The following is a 23,964-nucleotide window of genomic DNA, read 5'->3' on the forward strand; positions in this document are numbered from 1 at the left end:
CTGATTTCTATGGCAGAGAGTGCTTCAAAGTGATGTTCAAGTAATCACAGATACAAATATTCATTTCAATCATCTTTCAATTTTGCTTTCCCTTCACGGTGATAACAGTTCCATTTTCAACCACGCCTTTTGGTCATACACTAGTGAGTTTTAGAATAGATAGCAACTTGGTGTGGTTCATTTAATTCTGCTGGTAATAAGTCCATAGCATTTTGACAGCTATCTTTCCACCAGATTTCCCCTTTTGAAAGTAAGATCTCCAAAATCCTCCCCTTTAAATTCCCCAAAATTAAAGAACCTAGACCTTAGGGATTTTATGCATTGTTATGCCACTTTACAGTCACACAACTCTGAAGCTTCTGAAATCAGATAATAAATCTAGCAAACTAACGAAACTAAAGAAATCAGATAAAAGAAAAGCCTTTATAACTGCCTGACACCAAGTTCTTTTGTTCTTGTTATATTGGGTTAGCAGAAAGGAGTGAAGATATATCCCAGGCCTGCGCTGTCAATGTCATCACGTCTAAAGCTTGGCTGAAACAAAAAATTTCCTCGTGATCATGCTAACAAGTGAAAAATAAACCAAGACATTTTCTTGAAAAAAAAAATGCAAAAAGAAAAAAAATGCAATCGTTTTGTTTTTAATTTTTTTAGAAAGTGCATGTTAGAAATTAACTATAATAAGATAGCAGTACTTTACTAAAAACTGAAGTACAACTCCTCATATAACAATAAATAAATGAAATTCCCCTTCTCCCCCCAAAAACCAAACAAGACAAGAGAAGACAATAAATTTTAGTACATGTACAGAACTGCCTCACTGAAACTATATTCTGGAGGGGGGGGGTGTGCAAAACATCTTTCCCAAGGACTTTCCACAGGCTCAGTTTTAGATGGAAAAATAATAGGTCCATCCTTCTAATATGTTCACAATCCAATCCTAATTCTGGAAATATCACGCTTCCTTTCTTCAATTTTGTTTTTCAGAGAATTAAATACAAAGTGGTGCAACTATATAAAATGATAAAACCTTGAAAGAATCTTTCATGCAAATCTTGGTCTTTCTCCCTAAACCTATATCCAACTACCTAGATTCTTGAAGACGGCAGAGCGTATTCTTCAGTGAAGAACAGACTCTCCAAAACTCCAGACTCACTCAGAATCCTTATCAGAGTGTTTGAGGAGTGCTCTTAATAGTCCTTAAATTGAAGAACAATTGTAGTCAAGATACAAAGCAAGACAAAGAGGATGAGATGACTGTGAGAGCCAACTAGTGTAGGAAGCCATTCTCTACTTACCAACTAGCTTTGAGCTAGGAACAAATAGAAGAAAAATACTAAGAGAGCAACTCAATAAATTTGCAGTAAGATCTAGTATCATCTTCCGAGGTTTCAACCACCACCTTAACAAGTCCACGGCTATATTAGGGACACTCAGGAAATGCACCCTTTAAAAATGTTATGCAGTTTCTCTTAGATTTGTTTCAAGGAAGAGGAAACACTCGTCTACACTCCTCTACACTCCTCTTACTCAGCCTGTGGTACCATCTTACTTTCTAGAGGTAAAATATCTCTTGCTTCTGAAATTATAATCTTCTGTCCCTTAGAATAACCTCTGAATTATCCCAAACACCTAAATCTAAGAACCTACTTGCCTATTCAAATTCGTATTCGATTAAATTAATTGGGGAAGAATGAAGCTCCCTTTGCCAGAGCTGATTGTCAGGAGAGGCAAAAATGGGCAGGAAAACAGACAGAGATAGAGAGACAAAGACAGATGTTCAAAGCCCACACTAAAATTAGATAAATTCTGATTTCCCCCCTCCTTCAGTTTCAAATATTTGTTTCCCTACTTTGCCAATTTATTTCCCATGTCAGTAGAACCTTAATAGATAGAAAATATTAAGTAGCCCACATTTCAAAACTAATTCCTGGAATATATCATTTTATTTTATTTTATTTTATTTTATTTTTTTAGGAATATATCATTTTAAAAACCAAATGATGAAGGAAATTGTTATTTTATCACCGAGAAGTTATTTTCTCGGTGATAAAAAGGCAGGACTTTAATATGATTAAAAAAGAACCTCTTACATATCATAATTGTTAGACAGATAAAAGATTTTTCTTTCTTCAGACACAACATGAAAATAACCTTGAACGGCAACAAAAACACATTTCAATTAGTCAAAAGTAAATTCCCTTTTAATTACCCTACACCATCTGATAAATGGATTTTTAAGAAAGGAAATCATAGAAACTGGTTCAAATAATTAAAGCTATGCAAGCAAAATGGTTGATGCCCTCAATGAAACAGTTGAATTTTTTGGAATCATTGTTTAGATATGTAAGGAAAAAAACCACTAAATTGAAGAAATAGGTTGAAGTTCTTACATAAAAGATTGTAGGGAGTGTTCGCAACCTTTTATAATAATTGCTTGGACAGACAACTGCCTTTTTCAAATGACATTTCATTTACACATTTCAACTTAGAATATAGAAAACATGATTTTTATTAACTGTGTTTTGTGTTAGAAAGGATAACGTGAGAAAAACAAAACACAAACAAGAAATTATCAAACCCAGAAAAAGTAAAAACAAACAAACAAACAAACACACAGCTTCTGAGCCCGGATTACATCACAGCTTACTCTACCTTGAGCAGAATTTCACATTCCATAAGACCTACTCACATTCCATGAAAATAGCTTTGGGTTTTACACTCATTTCCATAATTTAATGATAATGTGAAAGGCTGAGACTCAAACCCAAGTGGCTCAAACTCTGTCTCAAGTCAATTTTCCTAAAAGCGAAGCCTAAGAGAGGCCTCCTTTGTCACTGATTTACCTGAATGAGTAAATGTTTTTGAAAGCCAAAAAGAAAACATAACAAGACATAACAATGTTCAGCGTGGAAGTGGTCCCAGAAGGAGAGTAGCTTCACCTGGTCCCTAGGAGAGCTGCGGAGCCCACGCTGCACCAAGGAGGCCCACCTACCTGGAGGCAGGGCCATCCTGTGGTCACCTGCGTATCAGTCAGACTCATGGTTGTTGGCTGTGGGGGTGAGGGGCGGGGGACAGGGGTTCATGGAGGGAGGGGGTGCATATTACACAGTGCTGGGAGGAGGCCAAGTTAGACAAAGGCAGTCGAGGAGAGGGAGTAACAATGCATAACGCTGAGGGGTACCTGGAGCAAGCCTTCTGGGGGGAGGTTGGAAATGTGAGAAGGTGTTGGGAACCCCCTCATGCTCAAGGCCATTTTTGTGGAGATAAGTATTTGCCAACCATTGGCATCCAGAAGAGCATCTGGTTAAAAGGGGGAAATCCTAGGGGTGAGAGAAGCTGGACCCGACACCAACAAGATCCTCCACAGCCTCTAAATTCCATCAGCTCTGCTGCTTCTTCCACAAGCCACAATGCTGGATGTTGAACTGAATTAATAACCTGTCAACTTCCAGAACACGGACTCCCTGTGTTATCTCCCCTGCTTGACGCATTCTAACCCCACCCTTCTTTTATGGAGATAGAAACTTAACTTTAAGGACTTTTGGGGCCACCCATACCCTCAGGGATCAGTACCCCCACCCTGATACTGTGCAAGACTGTGCAGTTCTCATAGAATTTCATACAAGGCTGAAGACTTCACACGCATATATATATGTACTGTCTGCTTACAGGCAGATCTCACGTCTTTGGAAACCCAACAAAATGTCATAGTCATGTTTGAGAATTATAAAAATATGTTTGTACGTAGTGATAATACATTAGTTATACACAAACTCAATATAGAATTTGCTGGGGCTGCTCAAGTTACATAAGATTCATTTACGTGACAGATTTTAATCCAAATTTATTTAACAAAAAAAGGAAGGGTGTTTTTTTGTTTGTTATTTTTATGTTTTTTTTAGTATGGAAGATGGGGTTGCCCATCTATTTGCCCTTCTTACTGTTCTGCTTATACTCCACAGAGTTTAAATATTATTATTAATTATTTTAATCTTAAATGCCTTTACACATTGCTGTTCTCTTCCTGGAATTTATTTTCCTAACCAAGCTTTTGGCCTAAAACATCTTTCTAGGCATTGAAACACCCCAAAAAGATTGGCTTCTGTGACATCTTCCACAGCTCTCTCCTAAGAACTTTTACTCTTCCGTTTGGACATTGGGTGTCCCTCACGTTCCATAAACAGTCCATTTCTTGCACATCTGTACTCCCAAGCAATTAACATTATTTCTTGGCATTTATCAGTTTCTTAGTAAATACTGACTAGTAAATATTAATTGGATTAATTTGCACATCCTTCTTTGCTATTAAACCAACCAGTTGTCAAATTATTGCTCTTGCTGGTTCTCAAAGGTGTCATGTATAGCTCAGGATCCTTGGGTTTAGGAAATTAAACCTCTCCAGAAGGAGGAGAATAAATTACAGAAGATGTGGCCTCTCTAGCATTAACTATTTCTATCCTCTTATCCACACACATCCTGGGCTACAGAGCATAGGATGAGATTCCGTGATCTACTCCAGGGGAAAAAGAAAAAAAAAAAATCTCTGGATGAATATAGCATCCCCCATAACAGAGGCCCTGGGTTAATTGAGTGGATTTTCCAAAAAATTATAACCGGCTTCCTGGCTCTAGTCTCTGCTCAGAAATTTAGGAGTAGCAAATAACTGGTATTCCAGCAGCATCCTTCACCTGTGAGCACTCAGAACTCAAACCGGCAGAAAAGGCTTATTCAGTGACAGTGACAGTTACAACTTTTGGTCCTACAACAGCTCATCCGCTCCCCCTTTTGGGACACCTGACCCAAAGTCATAGGAAATGTCAGCTTTTATGCTTATCTCTAATGAGCCTGAGCCTGAGCCCGTCCTATTCAGTCCTTGGTTTTATGAATTTGGCTTCCCGAGCTGGGCATTCCAACAGAGCTGTTCTTCATTGAGGGGCTTATTCCCACACCACTGCTTGCTCCAACACCAGTAGGGAGAATTCTTTAAAAAAAAAAATTGTCCTGGTAATTAGTTCCATGTAATAACTGCTGTGCTGTCATAACCTCATCTCCTCATCCTTGAGAGGACAAAAAACAAAAACCGCTCAAAACCTAACCACAAAATCATATTAAAGACTTTCTTTACACAAACAGCCTACATTCAGCGGGCTCCCTGTAAAGAGGATACCAGTCCCCAGGAAATCAAATTCTCCATCATCCAGCGGGGAGCTGGGCTGGAGGGCCTCTGGGCCCTGATCTCACTGGATGCTTGCCCCCCCCACCCCCCCACCCCACCCCACCCCCGTCCAACTGCAGGCAGCCCCACCAGCTCTTCGGAGCTCCCCTGAAATGTGGGCTATTTGCTCAGGAGAGCTCGGTTATACGGCAGGCACACTGACTGTGAAGCCCTTCTCATGTCACTGCCCTCTGTTTCACTACGGATGAGGAATAAGGGACTCGTCGTCACCAACAACTTATCTCCCTCTTCCTGCCAGTTTGGCCTATATGTCCCTTTTATTGCCAGGAGGAAACAAAACAAAACAAAACAAAATGATCCAGAAATACTGTCTGAACTCAGTGAAGGATTTCTCTCCCATCAGTCTAGAATCCTCCTCCACACAGTCAAGCTCACCACTAGTGACACATCACAGGAGTCAGTTTACGGGCACTGTGCGCACTACTTAGCCTCAAACCATTCTATTTTCCAATGTCTGTCTGCCCTCCGTCCCCTTAAACCACTGTGCTCGACACAAAACACAGCCAGGGAATCCTGACAATATTTACAGAATGTGCTAGACTTGCACACATCAAGACACTGAATCAACTCCATTCTTACTTGATCTTCTACTTGGCATTGTGTCTAGCAGCTCTTATTTTCCCAGCCTTTCACCTTCTCATCACTTCCTTGGGATAAACACTTTGTACGCTCAGCGTCTGAAAGGTTACAGGTTGACAAATGCTGGTGATTTCCTGAAAGAGCAATTTGCACATTTCTGCCAGAATTTAGCCTTGGCTCGGTACTCCTGAGATTCACCCACTGATCTTCCGTGGTGCAACCTAGGCTTTGGGACCAGAGTCAAGGGTCCAGATCCTGGCCCTGCAACTTGATGTCACTGCAAGGGATGATGAATAGAAGGGAGCCAAAGACAAAATCCTATGGGTCTTGTATTAGATAGGTCCTGAGCATATTTTTTAAAAATAATAATAATCTGTACACTTTTAATTCTTTAAAGAGTCAGTCACAAAGAAACAGGATCTAAAAGTGGCAACTGATAAATTTATATTTTCTTAATATCTGAAAATACTTTCAGACAAGTTGTTGGCTTAAAACAAGTCCCACCCCGTCCATTTTTTTCTCTTGCTTACTGCACTGATTATGAAAATAAAACTTTACTAATGATTACTTCAGGATTATGACTATCTTATAACTATAGATTTTCTTTCAAGTAACTTTTTTTTAGCTCAAACTAAAATCTTTTATGAATTCTAAAGCAGGCAAACATGGCTCCATTTCCAGTTATTTTGTATTTTTGGTCATTTGGTTGTCAGCCAATACAATTTCCATCCTTTTAAAAGAAGTCTGTGATGTTAGCTTGTCTCTAGCAATTGAAAGAAAACCATGTAAATCATCATCTGTTTTTGTTTAAGATCATGGAGAAAAACAGAGACAGTAAAACTACTACGCTGGATAGGAGAAAACATTAGCACCAGAAAGTAAAAGACCCATTGTAACAAGCCGAGCTATATTTATTATATATAAACTACTGCTGAACTTAGTGGCAAACACTGAGGTGTTTGTTTTTCTTTTTAAAAAATCATTAACACTTGCAGGACACTAGGGTAGCTCAGTGGGTCAAGCATCTGCCTTGGGCTCAGGTCATGACCTCAGGGTCCTGGGATGAAGCCCCACATCAGGCTCCCCACTCCGCTTCTCCCTCCCCTCCCTCTGTCTCTCCCACCACTCATGCACTCTCTCTCAAATAAATGAATAAAATCTTTAAAAATAAATAAATTATCTACACTTGTGTTAAAGAAATTTTAAACGTGTGAAACAAAAACCACCGTCATTACTAATTTATATTTTTTTTTTCAGAATGTTTTAAAATGGTGAGGTGAGCTCAAGGTCATGATGAAGTTCTCAATTTTTATGAAAAACTGATGCTGGATTGCCAATAAAAACATGCAAAGTCTTTTTTTTTTTTTTTCTCCCATTGTTGTGAGTGTACTATTAAGTAGGGGCACCTGATCTGGTAAATTATTTGACATCTAGGAGCTTAAATTTATATAATTGTAAAATGAAGGGCTGGGTAGAAAGACCCACTGAGATCTGAAATACTATGAGTCTAAGAAAGTTCTTAAGGTTTTACTCCCAATATGCGACCGCCACCCCTGTCTGCTTCTCAGCCTGTGACCACCATGTTCTTCAGTGAGTGGAGACATCCCGCCCCTTGATCTCTGCCTTTGCTTCCAGCACCATCTTGGCTTCACTTCTCTCCGGAGCCAGCCTAGCATCCAACATCCATTATTTCAGTCACTGTGTCATAATAATCATAGCATTTGTATTCCAGAGAAATTATTATTTTTTTTCCCTCCTAAGGGAAGATCCCTTTCCTTGCAAGGGTGCAAATTTAAGAAAAGTAGCAGGTCCTGGTAATACAAAATCCAAACATAATTCTGCCCAAAAAATAGCATCATTTACTTAACACACATGCAAAAAAAAAAAAAAAAAAAGTGCACTGGAAAACAATGAAGCAAAGAATCTGATTTTAATGAGTTACATTAGAGCATTTAAGTGCATATTTAAATACTTGTTATGTGTAAGTCACAGCATAAGGCCTTAAAAATGCATGTGAACCTTGCCTTCAACATGGTCATCTTCAGAAAACATGCACTAAGTACAAGTTTCAACCATTTACTAATTCTATTTTATTGTTGGTAAATATCTAGGGGTCCCATAAAATAATTTATCAATACCTCTCTTTAAGTGCAGACTATTTCCTAGCTTGGTTTCCATGATCTTAGCTCACACTCCACTGATACTCCACTGACAGAAGCTTTTCTCTTTCCTATAAACTAAAACAATGACTCTCATGCAGAAAGTTTACCCTTTTTAAAATAATTTCTAGTGGGAGACACCCAGCTTCTACTTCACTGTACTGAAAAGAGGAAAGCTTTGGGGGCAACATGAACCATTTACCTAGCAGAGAATAGCAGTTCAAAGGAAAGGCAAAGCTAATACAACAGAGCTTCCAATATCTATTCTCCCCTTATCACTTAGTAACAAAACTCTGATTTTTACCTGAACACACAGCCCAGGTAAAAAAGACCGCAGTCCCAGCTTCCCCTGTAGCTAAGCACAGCTATTCTATTAAGTTCTCCAGGACAATGATGGCAAGGGCTTCAGCAGAGCAGAGAGCTGGAAGGAGCCTGGGTCTCTCTCTGCTGACAGGATCAACTAGCCCATTAGGCACAGGGGGCTCAGCGCTTAGGATCCATCACACTTTTAGGGACCCTCAAACATTTTAAAATTTATCTTAAAATAAAAGTCTAAAATGGGCAGCTACGTGCAAAAGAATGAAACGGGACCACTTTCTTACACCACGCACAAAAATAAACTCCAAATAGATTAAAAGCCTAAATGTGAGACCTGAAACTTTAAAAATCCTAGAAGGGAGTAGAGGCAGTAATTTCTCTGACATTGGCTGTAACGACATTTCTCTAGATAGGCCTCCCGAGACAAGGGGAATAAAAGCAAAAAATAATCTACTGGGACTACGCTGAAATAAAAAGCTTCTGCGCAGCAAAGGAAACGATCAATAATACTAAAAGATGGCCTACGTAATGGGAGAAGATAGTTGTAAAGAACGGATCTGAAAAATGGGTTAGTATCCAAAATATATAAAGAATTTATAGAACTCAGCACCAAAAAAACCCCAAGCAATCCGATCAAAAATGAGAAGACCCCAACAGATATTGCTCCAACGACATCCAGATGGCCAACAGACACATGAAAAGATGCTCAACATCACTCTTTGTCAGGGAAACGCAGACCAAAACCCCAATTGAGATATCCCCTCACACCGGTCAGAATGGCTAAATCAAAAGCTCAAGAAACAACACGTGTTGATGCGGATGTGGAGCCTCAGGCACTGTTGGTGGGAATATAAACTCCTGCAGCCACTGTGGAAAACAGTGTGGAGGCTCCCCAAAGAGTCAAAAGAAAAAAAAAAAAAAAAAAAAAAGAACTACACTATGATCCAGTAATCACACGAGTGGCTTTTCACCCAAGGGATACAGAAACACAAATTCGAAAGGATCATCTGTGCACCCTTTGGTTTGTAGGAGCATTATTTACAATAGCCTAATTCTGGAAGGAGCCCAAGTGTCCACTGATAAGTGAATGAATAAAGAAGTGATATATATGCACACACAATGGGGATACCACTCGGCCATAAGAGAGAGAGAGAGAGAGAGAGAGAGAGACGTCTTGCCTTTTGCAATGACATGGATGGAACCAGAGAGTATCATGCTAAGCAAAATAAGTGAGTCGGAGAAAGACAAATACCGTATGATCTCACTCATATGTGGACTTTAAGAAAAAAAACAAATGAGCAAAGGAAAAAGGAAGATAAACCAAGAAACAGACCCTTCGCTATGGAGAATTGATGGTTACAAGAGGGAGGGAGGGAGGAGGGACGGCGGGCCAAGAGGTGATGGGGATTCAGGGCGCCTCCCATTTGCTTCAGCTTCCAAAAATGAAGACACTGAGTGGCACAATCCAAACCCAGGCTGCTCTTACCAAGCAGACTCTGTCCTTCCCGTTAAGGCCTACGACTAGCCAAGAGGCGTGCTACAGACTGGGTGTCTGTGTCCCCCCGATGGAACAGGAGGTGGAGCCTTTGGAGGTGATTAGGTTATGAAGGCGGAGCCCCCATGCTGAGCTCAGCGCCCTCCTAAGGAGACACACGAGGAGGTGGCCCGTCTGTCCCCCAGCTGCCCGTCCCAGGGACGCCACCCCTGTGACCAGGAAGCGGGCTCTCCCCCCACACGGGGTCTGGTGTGTAAAAGTGGAGCTCAAAGCCACGGGTCTGGGCCCCCCCGTCATTAGTGATGGTCTCCCCATTTTTATAAAAAGGGCTGCTGCTAATTGCTGCACAGGTCATGTGAAAATGTATAAGCATGCATGAAAATGAGAATGTAAATATAGTGATGAAAACGGGCGCCGGGGTGGCTCAGTCGGTTAAGCGCCTGCCTGTGGCTCAGGTCCCGATCGCAGGGCCCTGGGACTGAACCCCGAGCGGGCTCCCTGCTCAGCCAGGATTCTGCTTCTCCCTCTCCCTCTGTGCCTCCCCCTTCGCGCTGGCAAATGAATTTCAAAAGCCTTTTTCAAAAAAAATAAAAGAAAATCATAAACACGTCACATAGGTCTTCCTCACATGATGCCTACTTCCCCTCTAAGTCTGTCCTTGGGAATTCTTTTAATGGTCAGTTGAATAAAAGAGTATGTAGGGGAAATGGGTACATTTTTCAACGTCCAGATCTAATTCTCCTTAAGGAGGGAAGTGGACATCTAGGAATCACTCCGGCGATGGCCGGGACTGCACTAACAGCAGCATGGTACCCAATAATGGCTATTTTTAAAAATACATTTGCAGAGAACTTTAAAATCTCTGTGTTTTACATGAATAACATTACATATGTTATCGTGCGTACTAGATCTACTATAAAGCACGTCACACACATGCATCAATACGGGTCCCTACCTACCCGTACTTGCATATACGTACATACACCTTAATGATTTTGCAGTCAAATGCTCTACCCCCGAGCTATACCCCCACCTTAATGATTTTTGATGTGAGATCAAGCCATTTTTTTTTTTTTTAAGATAGCAATCCTGAGCTGCGTCAGTGTGCAAAGGGGTCAAGTGCAGAGCAGGGACAGGACTGTGCTGCACTTGGTACTTCACAGTGCCATCTCCTGACCGCCGGTGGAAGCGTAGTTCCAGTAAAACATCAGCCTCCCGGGTCCCAAGGAAAAGCTGACTCACTAGCAGGTCAGTCTTGGAGGCCGACTGAGTTCAAACGCGGAGTCCGTGGCTTTTCACATCTCTGAAACCAAAGGCGACGCTCCTTGCGACACGGGGAGGTTGACAGGGCTTGCTTAAGGCGCGGCCTGACCTACCTACCGCACGTGGAGCCCCGGGCCCAGGCACCCCTGCGGGTGTACGAAGTCTGCATTAGGTTCTCACCCTCCGCTTCTGAGCTACTTCCCAAAGGCCTGGCAACACCAGGAATTCCAACGCCGACACCTCCTCTCGCCTCAGAGGCCTGACCTTAAGGCCTATGCCTAGTAAGTCACGGATTCAAATTTCGCCTCTGCCTTTTAGTAATTCCGGGACCTTAGAGGTCTTAAACTTCTCTAATCCTGAATGTTCTAACCCACAAAATGCCTTCCCGAGGTAGGAAAGAGCATTAGATAGAGGCCATAAGGTTTCTCTGGAGAACTATGCGGCACAGCCCTTAAACATTACAACACGCACACACTTTTAACCATTGTTATAAATTCTAAGACTTCTTAGAATTTAAAGAATTCTTAGAATTCTAAGTACGAGTTTGAGCAGTGGTGAGCGCCACTTGGGAATCACAGGGGTAGAGGGTGCCGAGCTGCAGTGAGGTCAGTCCGGTTCCCACCACGTGTCCCTAGGCCCCAGAGTCGACAGGCGGATGCCCCTGGAGCCAGGAGGCACGACACTGGAGCTCACTGGTACGGACCTTGGAAAACGACAGCCGCAGATAAAGGCGATCAGTACACAGCCAGGATTATTTTCTTTCACAGTGAGAATAAAACAAAATACACACGATTTGGGTTGGAAGCGTAGAGGCGAGCCCTGGGACAGGCTTCTTGCTCTCCGTCTGTAAACCAGGACCCACGAGGAGAGGGACAGGCTGCAGGTGGCCGGTGCTTCATACCACGTGCTAGGAGGCGCTGCAGCCCAGCAGCTAAGGGCTCCTGGGAACCTAGAGTCCACTTAGCAGGTTACAGCCCCGGCCCGCGGACCTCACCCCTGCATGCCTAAGCATCCACATCTGTGAACCCAAGGCGGCATCACATCACGAGTCTGTGGCGGGGCCTGGGTTAGGGTATTCCGTAATGCTTAGCTGCTACCTACCATCGCATCATCTCTTGGTTCCTTTGTTCTTACAGGAGAACCGAAAGCGCAGAGGGGAAAAGAACAGAGACAATATGGCTAGCTTGGCTGCACACTCTGCTTAATCCAGAAAACCAAACCAGAAAATCATTTTTCCTGCATCAGGTAAAACCAAGTGCTGCTAAGGCAGGTGGTGGGGGGTGGAGGTGTGTGTGATGGGAGCGGTGGAGGCAGCGGGGGGGGGGGGGATAGATTAAAACCTTTTTTGCAAAAAAAAAAAGAAAAAAAAGCTTTTTTTTTTTTTTTGCTAGGCTAAGTATTACTTCTACTTCATCTGAAAACTCTGATTTTCGGCCCCACGCAGAAAACAAGAAGCATTTGTAGAGCCTCATACGTAGTAGGTCTTGGTTTTCGTCACATCTCTGTCAGGCAACTTGAAGCCATAAACGTGGGGCAGGATGTGGAGTTAAGTTTTCACTCTTTTCAGAGTTTCTAAGACTTGACTTCACTCTTTAGGACTTCCTAGGCTATGGTCCCTGATAGATGCATGTAATACACTGTTGTGTCACTTAGCTCGACCACTCTCTCCACCGTTCGCAGCCCTCCGCAATTTTTTTTTTTAATGAAGCAGATTATTCTCATATAACTTGACAGATAAATGCAGCTTGATGTATGACAAGATACTGAGTTAAATTAAATCTATATGCATGTCGGGGAGCCTGAGTGGCTCAGTAGGTCGGGTGTCCGCCTTCCACTCGCTCGGGTCATGATCCCAGGCTCCTGGGATGGAGCCCTGCTTTGGGCTCGCTGCTCAGTGGGATCTGCTTCTCCCTCGCCCTGCCCTGCCCTGCCCTCCCCTTCCCCTGGCCCAGGCTCAAGCTCTCTCTCTCAAATAAATAAAATATTATATATATATATATATATATATGTGTGTGTGTGTGTGTAAAAATAGTAAGTTTTGTTGTTGTTGTTGTTGTTGCCAAACCATATTTCCATCTTCCTGACTTAAGTAGATGTTCCTGCTGAATAAATGATGACGATTTCAGAGTGTTCTAGACTCTATTGTTCTCAAATACTGGACCAGTGGTTTCCAAGCTTTCCGGTGCACGGGAAGCCCCTGATCCCTTGGCCACTTCCTCAGGGAATCGAATCTAGCATATCTACGGCAGGGACCAGGACGTTGCCTTTTTACAAGCATCCCAGGGCATTCTAACTTAGGTACACTAAGGAGTATACTTTGAGAAACATTGATCTAAAGACATGCTTTCCACAGAGGAATATGATTAACTGGCAAACTTCTGTTATTTGTTATAAAGGCTCCAATTTGGCTGGTCCTCAAACTCATGAATTTCTTGGGCTGATTTAAGAAGTTATTTTTAATAGATGATTTTTATCTTTTGATTTTAATTTTTTTTCTTTTTTTTGATTTTACTATTTTCTAATTGAGGTATATTTGATACATGACAAACTACTTTCAGGTGTAATTTTAAGAATATATTTTTAAAGATGTTTTTTATTTACTTGAGAGAGAGAGAGAGAGAGAGAGAGAACGCACAGGCCAGGGAGGGACAGAGGGAGAGGGAGAAGCAGACTCCCCGATGAGCGCAGAGCCCGGATGGCTGGATGCGGGGCTCCATCCCAGGGCCCGGGGATCAGGGCCTGAGCCGAAGGCAGATGTCTAACCGGCTGAGCCACCCAGGCGACCCAAGAATATTTTTAATGTGGCCTACCCCATATCTCATGAGAACAGTTGCTTGCCAACATGGTTTAGTTTGGGCATTCTTATTTGTAGCACATGTTATTTTTCTTCATTGTGTATTTATATAGAAATTAAATCCTGCGACCAGTGCTGCAGATTCGTTCATAAAGCAATTCTCAGAATAAAGGAGTTTGGCTCTAACCACCTCCTAGCTGGGAGGATGTAAGCTAATCCTTTAAGGAGTCCTAAACTCAGTCTCCCTCATGATGAAAGCGTACAAGTAAAACGGGCTGCAAGGAAGGGTTAACCGTTAATTACTTAGTCCTCAAGAATATTGGCTGGGTCTGTACCTTACAGGCTGTATTATAAATGGATCGATTGAAGGAGAGATATATAGGACACAAAAAAGGGATTTGGTACCTTTCAATGTTTTTCCAAATTGTAGTGTCAGAAAAAGAAAAGTTTGCCCCATTTTCACATGAACTTATCTGTAGGATGAGCCCACATTTCACTCTGTGGCATCTGAAGGAAAAAGCTACAGGGTCTCAACAGTATAAAGCTTCTTCAGCCATATCTGCCTCTTGCCAACCTGTCACGTTGATTTTTCACACATTGTCTTGTTTCCTTTAGGATTCAGTCTTTCCCCCGCTTTCCTGCCCCATGTTAACGCCTTAGTTCACTGCAAAGAAACCAATGAGTGACTGAAGGCATTAGAGAAGGGAATTTTAAAGACAAAATAACAAGAACAGAAAAAAAAAAAAAAAAAAAAAAAAACAATGCTGAAAACAGGAAGGCTAGTAACCGGGGACTTTCCTCTGCACTGTCACCCTCTGTGTCCACACACACGCCATTCAGAGTCCTTCTTTTTTTTTTTTTTTTTTTTTTTTTTTTAAGATTTTATTCATTTATTTGTGGGAGACAGAGAGAGAGAGAGAAAAAGAGAGAGAGAGAGGCAGAGACCCAGGCAGAGGGAGAAGCAGGCTCCACGCAGGGAGCCCGACGTGGGACTCGATCCCGGGTCTCCAGGATCACACCCCAGGCTGCAGGCAGGCACCAAACCGCTGAGCCACCCAGGGATCCCCAAGGGTCCTAGTGGGTTAGGCTTTTCTGTTTCCCTTTGCCATCCCACCCCCTTCTCCATCATTCTGGGGAAGTCATGACCAACCTTACCCCATGTGAGAACACTGAATTATTGGGATGCCTGGGTGGCTCAGTGGTTGAGCATCTGCCTTTGGCTCAGGTCATTACCCCGGGGTCCTGGGATTAAGTCCCACACTGGGCCCCCCTCAGGGAGCCTGCTTCTCCCTTTGCCTGTGTCTCTGTGTCTCTCCTGAGTAAATAAATAAAATCTTAAAAAAAAAAAAAAAAAGAACACTGAGTTATTAGGGCCCAGAACACTCAACTTGTCAAAACGGATTGTGGTCATTATGCTGTTCTAATCTAAGACAGACCTCTTCGGTTCTGTCATCTTCAGGTAAACTGAAACATGAACTTCCTGTAAAGGCATTAACATATTATGGTAATATAATTTTAGTACATAATTTAAAGTTTAACTTATGAGCAACATGATTTGGAGCTTTCAGACCCAAAATAGAAACTAGATGAGGCCAAACTGGGGACGTCTTCTTGAGGACGTTCCAGGTGTTCAAATCAGTGTTGCTAACTGGGACCGGTTAGGTTGGCCCAGAATTGGCTTTTACTTTGGTCTCAAATTATCTGCATGAGTTTGGAAGGAAAATATACAGTCTCCATTCAGCTGTATCACCCGCAGTAAGGGAAGACGGGACTGAGCTCCAGGGTCTTCACCAATACTTCTGTCTCGCCCGCGTGAGCCTGAGATGCCTGCTTATGGAGGGGAGCTCCTTCTGAAATGAGAGTACACTCCCTTTCAACCAGACCCCCTTCTTTTTACACAGGAGCTTATTAAGTACCCTTAAATCAGAGAAGCATCGTTATTCCTTTTCTATTGATGAGGAAAATGGGGCTAAGAGTTGTTAACTGACATTAAGTCACGTAGCTGGTGAGGCTAATCCAAAGTCTGAGTTCATATTCTTTGGGTTAACCCATACGACAGGGCAAATACTTCCTGTAAACGCTGCTCACTAAGTGCTTCTGCTCAGAGTGTTCTGAATATTAGTTTGAAGGACAGGAAATTAGAAACCCTAATAATCCTCTGGAGGCTAGGCAGAAAGAAGTCACATCTTCTATAAGGATGTGAGAGGAAGGCTGGTCCGGAGTCTGCAATAGCTCCTACCGATACCCGAACTCAGCAGCCAGGACTATTCTGGAAGACAGCAAGTCATTCATTGCATGTTTTAGTTCCCTTTCCTCCCCCAAGAATCAGTCACTGGGCTTAATACCCTCCCCCTGCCTACCCACCCCTCCACCCCACAAAATCTTTTCAGAAAATAAATGTTACTATTATTTTAGTGATCCCAATCGGTTCATTTAAGGAATTTATTTTGACTTTTAATAAAACGATTGAATGTTGATTGCTTGAGGTATCCCATATAAAATCAACACACACACAAAAATAAATAAATAAATGAATGAATGAATGAATGAATGAATGAATGAATAAATAAATAAATAAATAAAATCAACACACTAAAGTGTAGTCTCCACCTACAGTACTAGCTATCATGTCTTAGGATCTCTTAAAGACTAGAAAGTCCAGCTTTGTGCATTGAGATAGCGCTTAAGTACATTTCCTTTAATCCTAATAACCCTAAATGATGGACGTGTACATGTCAGATACAATCTATGACCACCTGACCCTAAAATGCCCTATAAGTTGTTCATTGGCTATGATGAAAATGTAGAGACAACCTAAGCGAAATGAAATGTGTGTTACACCCTCAAAGTGCAATGTGAATATATTTAGGGACTTATCTTTGTAAGATTGTCAAGTATGTTTCCCACTGAACAGCACCACGGAATTACAGCATAAACGTAATAGGAGAGGAATACGGAGGCAAATGCCTAGCTAGGAACTACATTCATAGGAAATAGTTTCAATGAAAAGATGCCAAAGACACCAACAATAACACCTTCCCAACAGAACTGGAAAATCAACAGGAACCATTAGAGGTGTATTGCTTGAGAGGTAAATGGTGTGCAAAGGTGAGAACTCATTAGTGACTGCTTTGGGTTTTGAAAATGACCTGTAATCTCTTTTTCAGCCAGCTCAGTCTTAAAAAAAAAAAAAAAAACTGAATATAGGCAAATACCTGGTGTTTCACTCCACATTGTTGTAATTTCCTTGGACTGTAGCCTGCTGTTCTACCGTGAGTACGCGTGCTTAGAGAATGTTATAGGGCTACTTCCTGCCCTGCAGGAACTGGAATAATTCTGGATATATTGTAAGGGCCAACCGTACAAATATGGCCTGATTACAGCAGAGCTGTGTCATGGGAAGCAGTCACAGGATAAAGAATATTGGGGAAAATTCTAAGTCCTTGTCCTGCTTTTCCCCTGTGGCCTTAGATGAGTCTGTCCCTTTGGGCCTCACTTATCTCATCTCTACAATGAAAGGCTGTAGGGGTCCCTGGGTGGCTCAGTGGTGGAGCATGATCCAGTGGTTGACCTCTGGCTCAGGTCATGATTCCAGGGTCCTGGGATCTCCCTGCGGGGGAGCCTGTGTCCCTCTGTCTCCCTCTGCCTGTGTCTCTGCCCCTGTGTCTCTCATGAATAAATAAGTAAAAATCGATTAATTAATTAATCAAGAAAAATCTAAGACGAAGGGCTTTAAACTAGAACGCAACCTTATATTCACAGCATTTATTTTCCTTATATTTTATTTTCCTTATATTTTTATTTCCTTATATTTCCCAATAACAAACTCTTTTTCAAGTACAGAGGAGATTGGAAGACTTGAAAAGCAACACCAAACAAGTCAGACATAATTGCAATGCAACCGCTACCTTGGTGCAGTGAAGTCTCCTAGTGTCTATGAAGGCACTCTCAGGGCGGGCGCACTGCCTACTTGGGTGACCTTCAGCTTGTATCTGAATGTGATGCTTTATTTTGATACTTTTTTTGCCTCCTACAATTTTGGAGCAAAGTTCTTAGCTGTCCCAGCAAGCACGTCCTTTATTTGATGCAGACTGAACGTGACCTCTGCCTTATATCTCCCAATGGCGGCAAATCATACCCTTTTCTATGGTTCATGAGATTAACAGACTTCAACGCACGTTCAAACACACACACACACACACACACACACACAATAATCTATGCCAAAAAAAAATCCTCATTTGATATTCAGAATTTCTTGGCAAAACTATGAAAAGTTTATCATAGAATATGTGCAAACTAGTTAAAACTAGATGATCTCTCAAGTCATTTTCCAAACTAGGTTAGGAATAACCCCTTCGTGTGATGATTAATCAGACAGAGTCGAGTTTCTTCTATAGCACTGGTTCTCAAATTATTCTCAGCGGTAGAAAAAAAAAATCTGTGTTAAATATTTAGAAAACTTAAAAGTATTTCATAGCTTGTTAGCAGGTTATGAAATCAATTGACAAATAGAAAATAAAGTCGTAGGAGGCTTTATACCAGCCGTGCTTGCGCAGTTTCAAAGCACCCTTTTACTGGCACCTGTGCTCGCGGCTGTGATTTCGTATTATGTATGTGCTATATACACCATGAAATTTTAAAGAGATATACAGGTAGCTAAATATGTACTTTTCTGCAAAATCATATTCTAAATGATTAAATACCACAATTCCTCATGGTTTTTGCCAAGGGCACAGCACCACGCAGGCACTTTGCCACCAAAACACTCTCGAGACAACCAGGCTTAGTTACGAGGTAACCCCCATTGCTTCCGATGCTTCCTCTTTTCTTTGCCAGTATTTTTCTTTCTTTCGGATGAAAACTGTAATTCTTGTTAATTTTCTGTCACTCGTTTGACTTGTATCCAAGTCTCCTTTATTTTGCTATGTCCCGATCAATCACAGATACATGAATTCTGTGAACAGGACCAAAATAACTGCACAGGCTAAGCCCTCCTCATCACTTGCTCTGTTCCAAGAAACATGCAAACTCTTTTTCCCAAATAAACTCATTCAGTCCTTGCCTTCCAGGTAGTTTCTACAAGTGGTCCTACTTCCTACATGAGAAAAACAGAAAAACAATTTACCTAACATCACGCAGTTAGCAAGTGCTGGAGGATGTTAAAGTTCATCACAAAATATTACTTCTCTCATTGTCCTTGAAAGTGGACGTTACTTCTAATACCCCCGCACTGGCATCACTCACTCTTTTTTCCATTCATATCTAGAACTTTAAGATTTTGTTGGTATTTATCCAATTTTGTCCTAACCGTATTTCCAAACAGGACCAGACTATGAGGACATACGTCTGCAGCTAATATCTTACTGTCCTGACGCCTGACACATTTCAGGCTTCTAGAAGTGTGGTAATGAAAACACCGAAGACAACTTCCAAAGGTTATGAGGTTTCAATGGAGATTTTTTTTTTCTTTTCCGGAGAACAAAGTATTAAATAACGGTTTAATCAGGTTAAATGATTTGGCCCTATTTATTAAAGGGACTTCCTCTAGAGATCAGTCAAAAACAGGCTCTCAAGCACATAGGCCACGCACAAGTGCTCTCAAGACACTCTTGAGAAAACGCGGCATAGTTACAACCACGGGCCCCTCAGTGGTTCCAGTAATTTTTGCTTCCTGGAGGGGAGGTCACGTTCTCCTTCCACTCACGTGCAGTTTGGTCTGGGACCATCGTGACCCAATCATAAACGTTTGAGGGGTCTCTCATCAGTCACGAGGGGAACTTAATCCACAAAGATAATCCCCAAACAAGTCATTTTAAAAATTGCTACTGGAAATAGGCAGCTAAGGTCCAGAACTGGAAACCTGAAAAGTCAAAAATGTGTCCGTTACTATCTCCTTAACCTAGAAAAGACCTACCTCTAGCTTGAGGACACAGCAGAGTGCAATCCTTATCCCAAAGGAATGTACGTAAGGCGTAAGGCGATACAAAAGCGTGTGTAGCAAGACTCACTCTGTGCTGGGCTTGGGGAAGCAAACCCACAACTCCCTCATCACAGTTTGGAGAGATACTTAAGGAAGACCGCTCCCTACATAAAATTCATTTATTTGCTTATTTTTTTTTAAAAGATGCTTATTGTGCTTTTATTGTGATTCTAGTCTTTACTTGATCCTATGCATCAACCAAATTCTGAGGTTTAGATGAAGGCTCAGAGCAAAGAGGAGCCCAGAGCATCTTCAATATATAGTGTCACCTAAAATTAGATTCCAAAGTAAACATGTGGTATGACTGCTGATCAGAGGGCCCAGGAGAGACCTCGAAGGTGACTCCTATTGAGAGGACTAGAAGCCCCCATCTGCTTAAAGCTCTTGCTTGATGGAAAACCACCAGAAGTCGGTAGACCTTCACTCCTCCCCTGCCATGTCTCTCTCCCCATTAAGTCATTTAAAACTCAATAAACCAAAGGCATCAAGAGTAGAATCACAGCATAAAGGAACAGAGGTTCAGCAGACTAAAGCACAAGCCTTCTCCAGCACTCCATGAGTCCCTTTTCACCAAGAACTTCTAAAGATTTTTTCACCCTACTATTCCTTTCAATACCTATACTACTCCTTTCTGAAGTGAATTGCTGGCTGCCTTGGAATGGCAATTTAATACTTCTACAGAAGAAAGCTCTTTAAAAAGTACAGTCATTCTACTCCAAAGCCATTAAAGCAACATATGTTTGCTTTCTTTGATCACATTTATTTGTGCACAGGTTAAATGGGTTTAGGCATTAGCTTCATTATTCATAACATTAACTTGACGTTTTGAATTTGTATGCACTCTCTAAACAGGAGGGGCCATATACAGAAAATTAAATAGCTCTTTTTTGACTCTATGGCATTTACCATTAAAACAACTATTGGTTATTGTTGATGGTGAATACTCAAGTTTTTGGGTTTTTTTTTTTTTTTTTTTCCAGACAAAGTAACTCTGATTGAAGGGGCATCAATGCTGTTCACTACGGTGAAAATCATGGAATTTGGGGGCTTCCGCATCCAAAGTTGTCATAAAAATATGAAGACGAAGAGCAAGCAAAATCAGAAAGCTATCCAAAAATTCATATTTCAAAGGCAAAATTGCTTTAGGGTTTTCATTCCTGTGGATAGACAACTATTATATAATAACTGTCATTCTCTAATTGCAGCATGTGTTTTAGTGAACACATTCTTTTACTATAGAACAAAACTGAACTTTGGAACGAGAACAGTGTGGAATTAAAGAGCTATGCCCAGAGTAAGTGATGTTCAAATATATATATATATATATATATATTTGCATTAAGAGCCTCAGATCCACATTGATCACACTCTGAAAAGAGCTTGACAATAAAAATGACAACATCCAAAGGCTCTAAGAATATCTAGTAACTGCCACCCTCTGCTAATGCTTTCAGCATGATCCGAGCATGTGAGATGCCATTTGCTCCACACACACAAGACCCCCTGACTAAGACACTGACAAAAAGTCTTTGGCTAGAAAACCCACTGTCACAGGTGCTCAGGGCTGTGCCACAGGTCTTCTCTCAGCAGGACAATAAGCTCAGCTCTACTAATGCAACTGTTCTTACAAACCTCTTTAGGTTCTAGCTTGCACATGAACCATATGCCTCTAAGGAATCCTAAATATCACCAAGACAATGGCCTTCTGTTAGAAACCATTAAAACAGAATCTTGCAAAATGATCTATTTGGCAGTACCATATTCATTGTTACATCCGCTGTCACAGGGGAATCTGGATATCCAGTAAAATAGACTGCCACAGAGGAATCACAACGAGACGGGCCACTGATGACGGAAAGTCTCACTTTTTTAAGCCCAACATGCTCTTACGGTCGAGCTGCCAGAAGGAAAATGTAAAAGACTCGACCTAAGTTTTTACTTCTGTAAAAACTGCAGAAGTCTCATGTCTAAAGGAAACTAGGAACGACTACTTCTAATCGTTGTCCTAACAAATGCGTTGACTATTTTAAAGTGTCATCCTAATAAAAACTGACACTACCAAAAAAAAAAAAAAGAAAAAAACTGACACTACCATAAAAGGGAAGATGATGGCTCTCCGTATTATGTAACCAACACTAAAACTTTAGAGGCTAGAGCCTGTACAGCTTCCTGAGTCACTTAAAGTATACGGATGGCATCCTTATAAAGCAAATGCACTTTTGGAACACCAGAGATTTTCACTGTCTTTAAAAAATCATTGTGGGCTGGGTTTCTCTCGTTTAAAAATCCATCCCTTTGTGCAGAGGATGACAAGCACCCACTTAAGTGTCCAAACTTTGAGAATTTCCTTTCTCAAGAAATCACAATCACTAAACTACAACACAAGGGAGCTCGGGGTGGACGGCAAGACCCTTAAACGACTGATGCACAATTTGCAAGGAGCCATCTGGAGTTAACCGCGAATATTGCGGCGGGATCTGCAATCGGGACAAGTCAGTCCCGCACGGGGAAGTGGAGTGATGGTGCGAACCACCTGCATTTTGTGAACCGAAGTGACAAGAGATCCTCGGCACAAACAGGGAGATAAGTAGGTAAGTAAGTAAACAAGCAAACCCCTCATACGCCACTTTAGTCTGGGAAAGTCGCCCGGGCTCTGTCTTCAAGGAAGGGCCAGGTTCACTGAACCATCGGGGCTGAATCACAGGCCTCGCTGGAAAAGGAAAAGTCTGGTTGGAGGAGCGTGAAGGGGGCTGCGCGCTCGGGCGAGGCAGGGAATCAGGAATCTTGCTGCCGCCTCTCTCTGCAGACGGGGAGCGTTCGTTCTCCCGTCCAGTTTCGGAATGGGGGACCCCGGCTTCCCGTCTTCCTTCCCCGCCGGACGCCCCCGGGCAGATAACGTTGCCATCCACTGAGACTCCCGCTGCGAGGGCTGTTTTGTTCGAGGGCGGCCAAGGCGGGGGGGGGGGGTGGCTGCCAAGAGGATGCCCGGGCGCCCGGGGCCGGGACACAGACCGGCTCTGTGCGGCTCTGCAGGGGGGACGGGGCGGGGCCGTCGCCCACCCCGGGCCGGACCAACCGCGGAGGCGCACCGACTCCTCCGTCCCACCCCGCGCGGCGGCCGCGGCCGGGGTCCCCGGGGTCTGCAGCCGGGGGTCTGCAGCCGGGGGTCTGCAGGTGGGGGTCTGCAGCCGGGGGTCTGCAGCTGGGGGTCTGCACGGTCTGCAGCTGGGGGTCTGCAGCCGGGGGTCTGCACGGTCTGCAGCCGGGGGTCTGCAGCCGGGGGTCTGCAGCGTCTGCAGCCGGGGGTGTGCAGCCGGGGTCCCCGGGGTCTGCACGGTCTGCAGCCGGGGGTGTGCAGCCGGGGTCCCCGGGGTCTGCAGCCGGGGGTCTGCAGCGTCTGCAGGGTCTGCAGCCGGGGTCTCCGGGGTCTCCGGGTCTTCCCGGCCGGGCCGCCCCGCCACTCCCGCAGGGTCCGCTTCCAACTTCCCTCCGCCCCGGGGCCCCGCGCCGCGGACGCCGCCCCCGGGAAGCCGGCCCAGCCCCCTGCAGGCCGTCGCCCAAGTCCAGAACTTTTGCGCCCGGCTCCCGGTCCTGCGGGGTCATGCTCCCCGCCCCGCCCCCCCCCCGGCGGTCCGGCGCCCCCTCCCCGTAAGGACCGCGCCCCGCGGCAGGTGTCCCTCCTGCCCCCCCCCCGCCCCCCGGCCCGGGGCTCGGCGCGCTCGGGGCCCCGCGGGGACCGTCCGGGCAGCCGTCGGCTGGGCGGGGGGCGCGCAGGCGGCCGGGCCGGGGCAGGTCGGGCCGGGTCGGGCCGGGCCGGGCCCCGCTCGGGACTCACCTGGCGCCGAGCACCAGCGCCGGCAGCAGCGGCAGCAGGTAGTGCGCCGGGCTGAGCCTCATGCCGCCGCCGGGGGCTCCCGCCCGCGCCGCCCGCCCGCGCCTCGCTCCTCCTCCGGGTCCCGTCGCTCCGCGCTGCCGGCTCCGAGCTCGGCCGGACCAGCCCTGGCGGCGGCGGACGCGGGCAAACGGCCCAACCGACGCGCCTCGCGGAGGCAGCACCGGGCGGGGAGGCAGGCGGTGATGTCACCGCACCCGCGGCCCGCCCGGGACGCCCGCCCCTGCGCAGGCCGCCGCCGC

At 43.9% G+C, this 23,964-nt stretch overlaps 1 protein-coding gene across 2 annotated transcripts in view; it reads right to left on the bottom strand.

The window, feature by feature from the left end:
* Positions 1 to 23,849, bottom strand: part of LUZP2 (leucine zipper protein 2) — a 467,396-nt gene extending 443,547 nt beyond the window's left edge. For both annotated transcript variants that reach the window (XM_055317492.1, XM_055317493.1), the window contains exon 1: positions 23,666 to 23,849. In XM_055317492.1, coding sequence (XP_055173467.1) covers positions 23,666 to 23,727 — 62 coding nt within the window. In that variant the 5' untranslated portion in view covers positions 23,728 to 23,849. The remainder of the gene's footprint in view (positions 1 to 23,665) is intronic.
* Positions 23,850 to 23,964: the final 115 nt, after the last annotated feature.

This window comes from Nyctereutes procyonoides, unplaced genomic scaffold (assembly GCF_905146905.1).
Source record: "Nyctereutes procyonoides isolate TBG_1078 unplaced genomic scaffold, NYPRO_anot_genome, whole genome shotgun sequence".
NCBI lineage: Eukaryota > Metazoa > Chordata > Mammalia > Carnivora > Canidae > Nyctereutes > Nyctereutes procyonoides.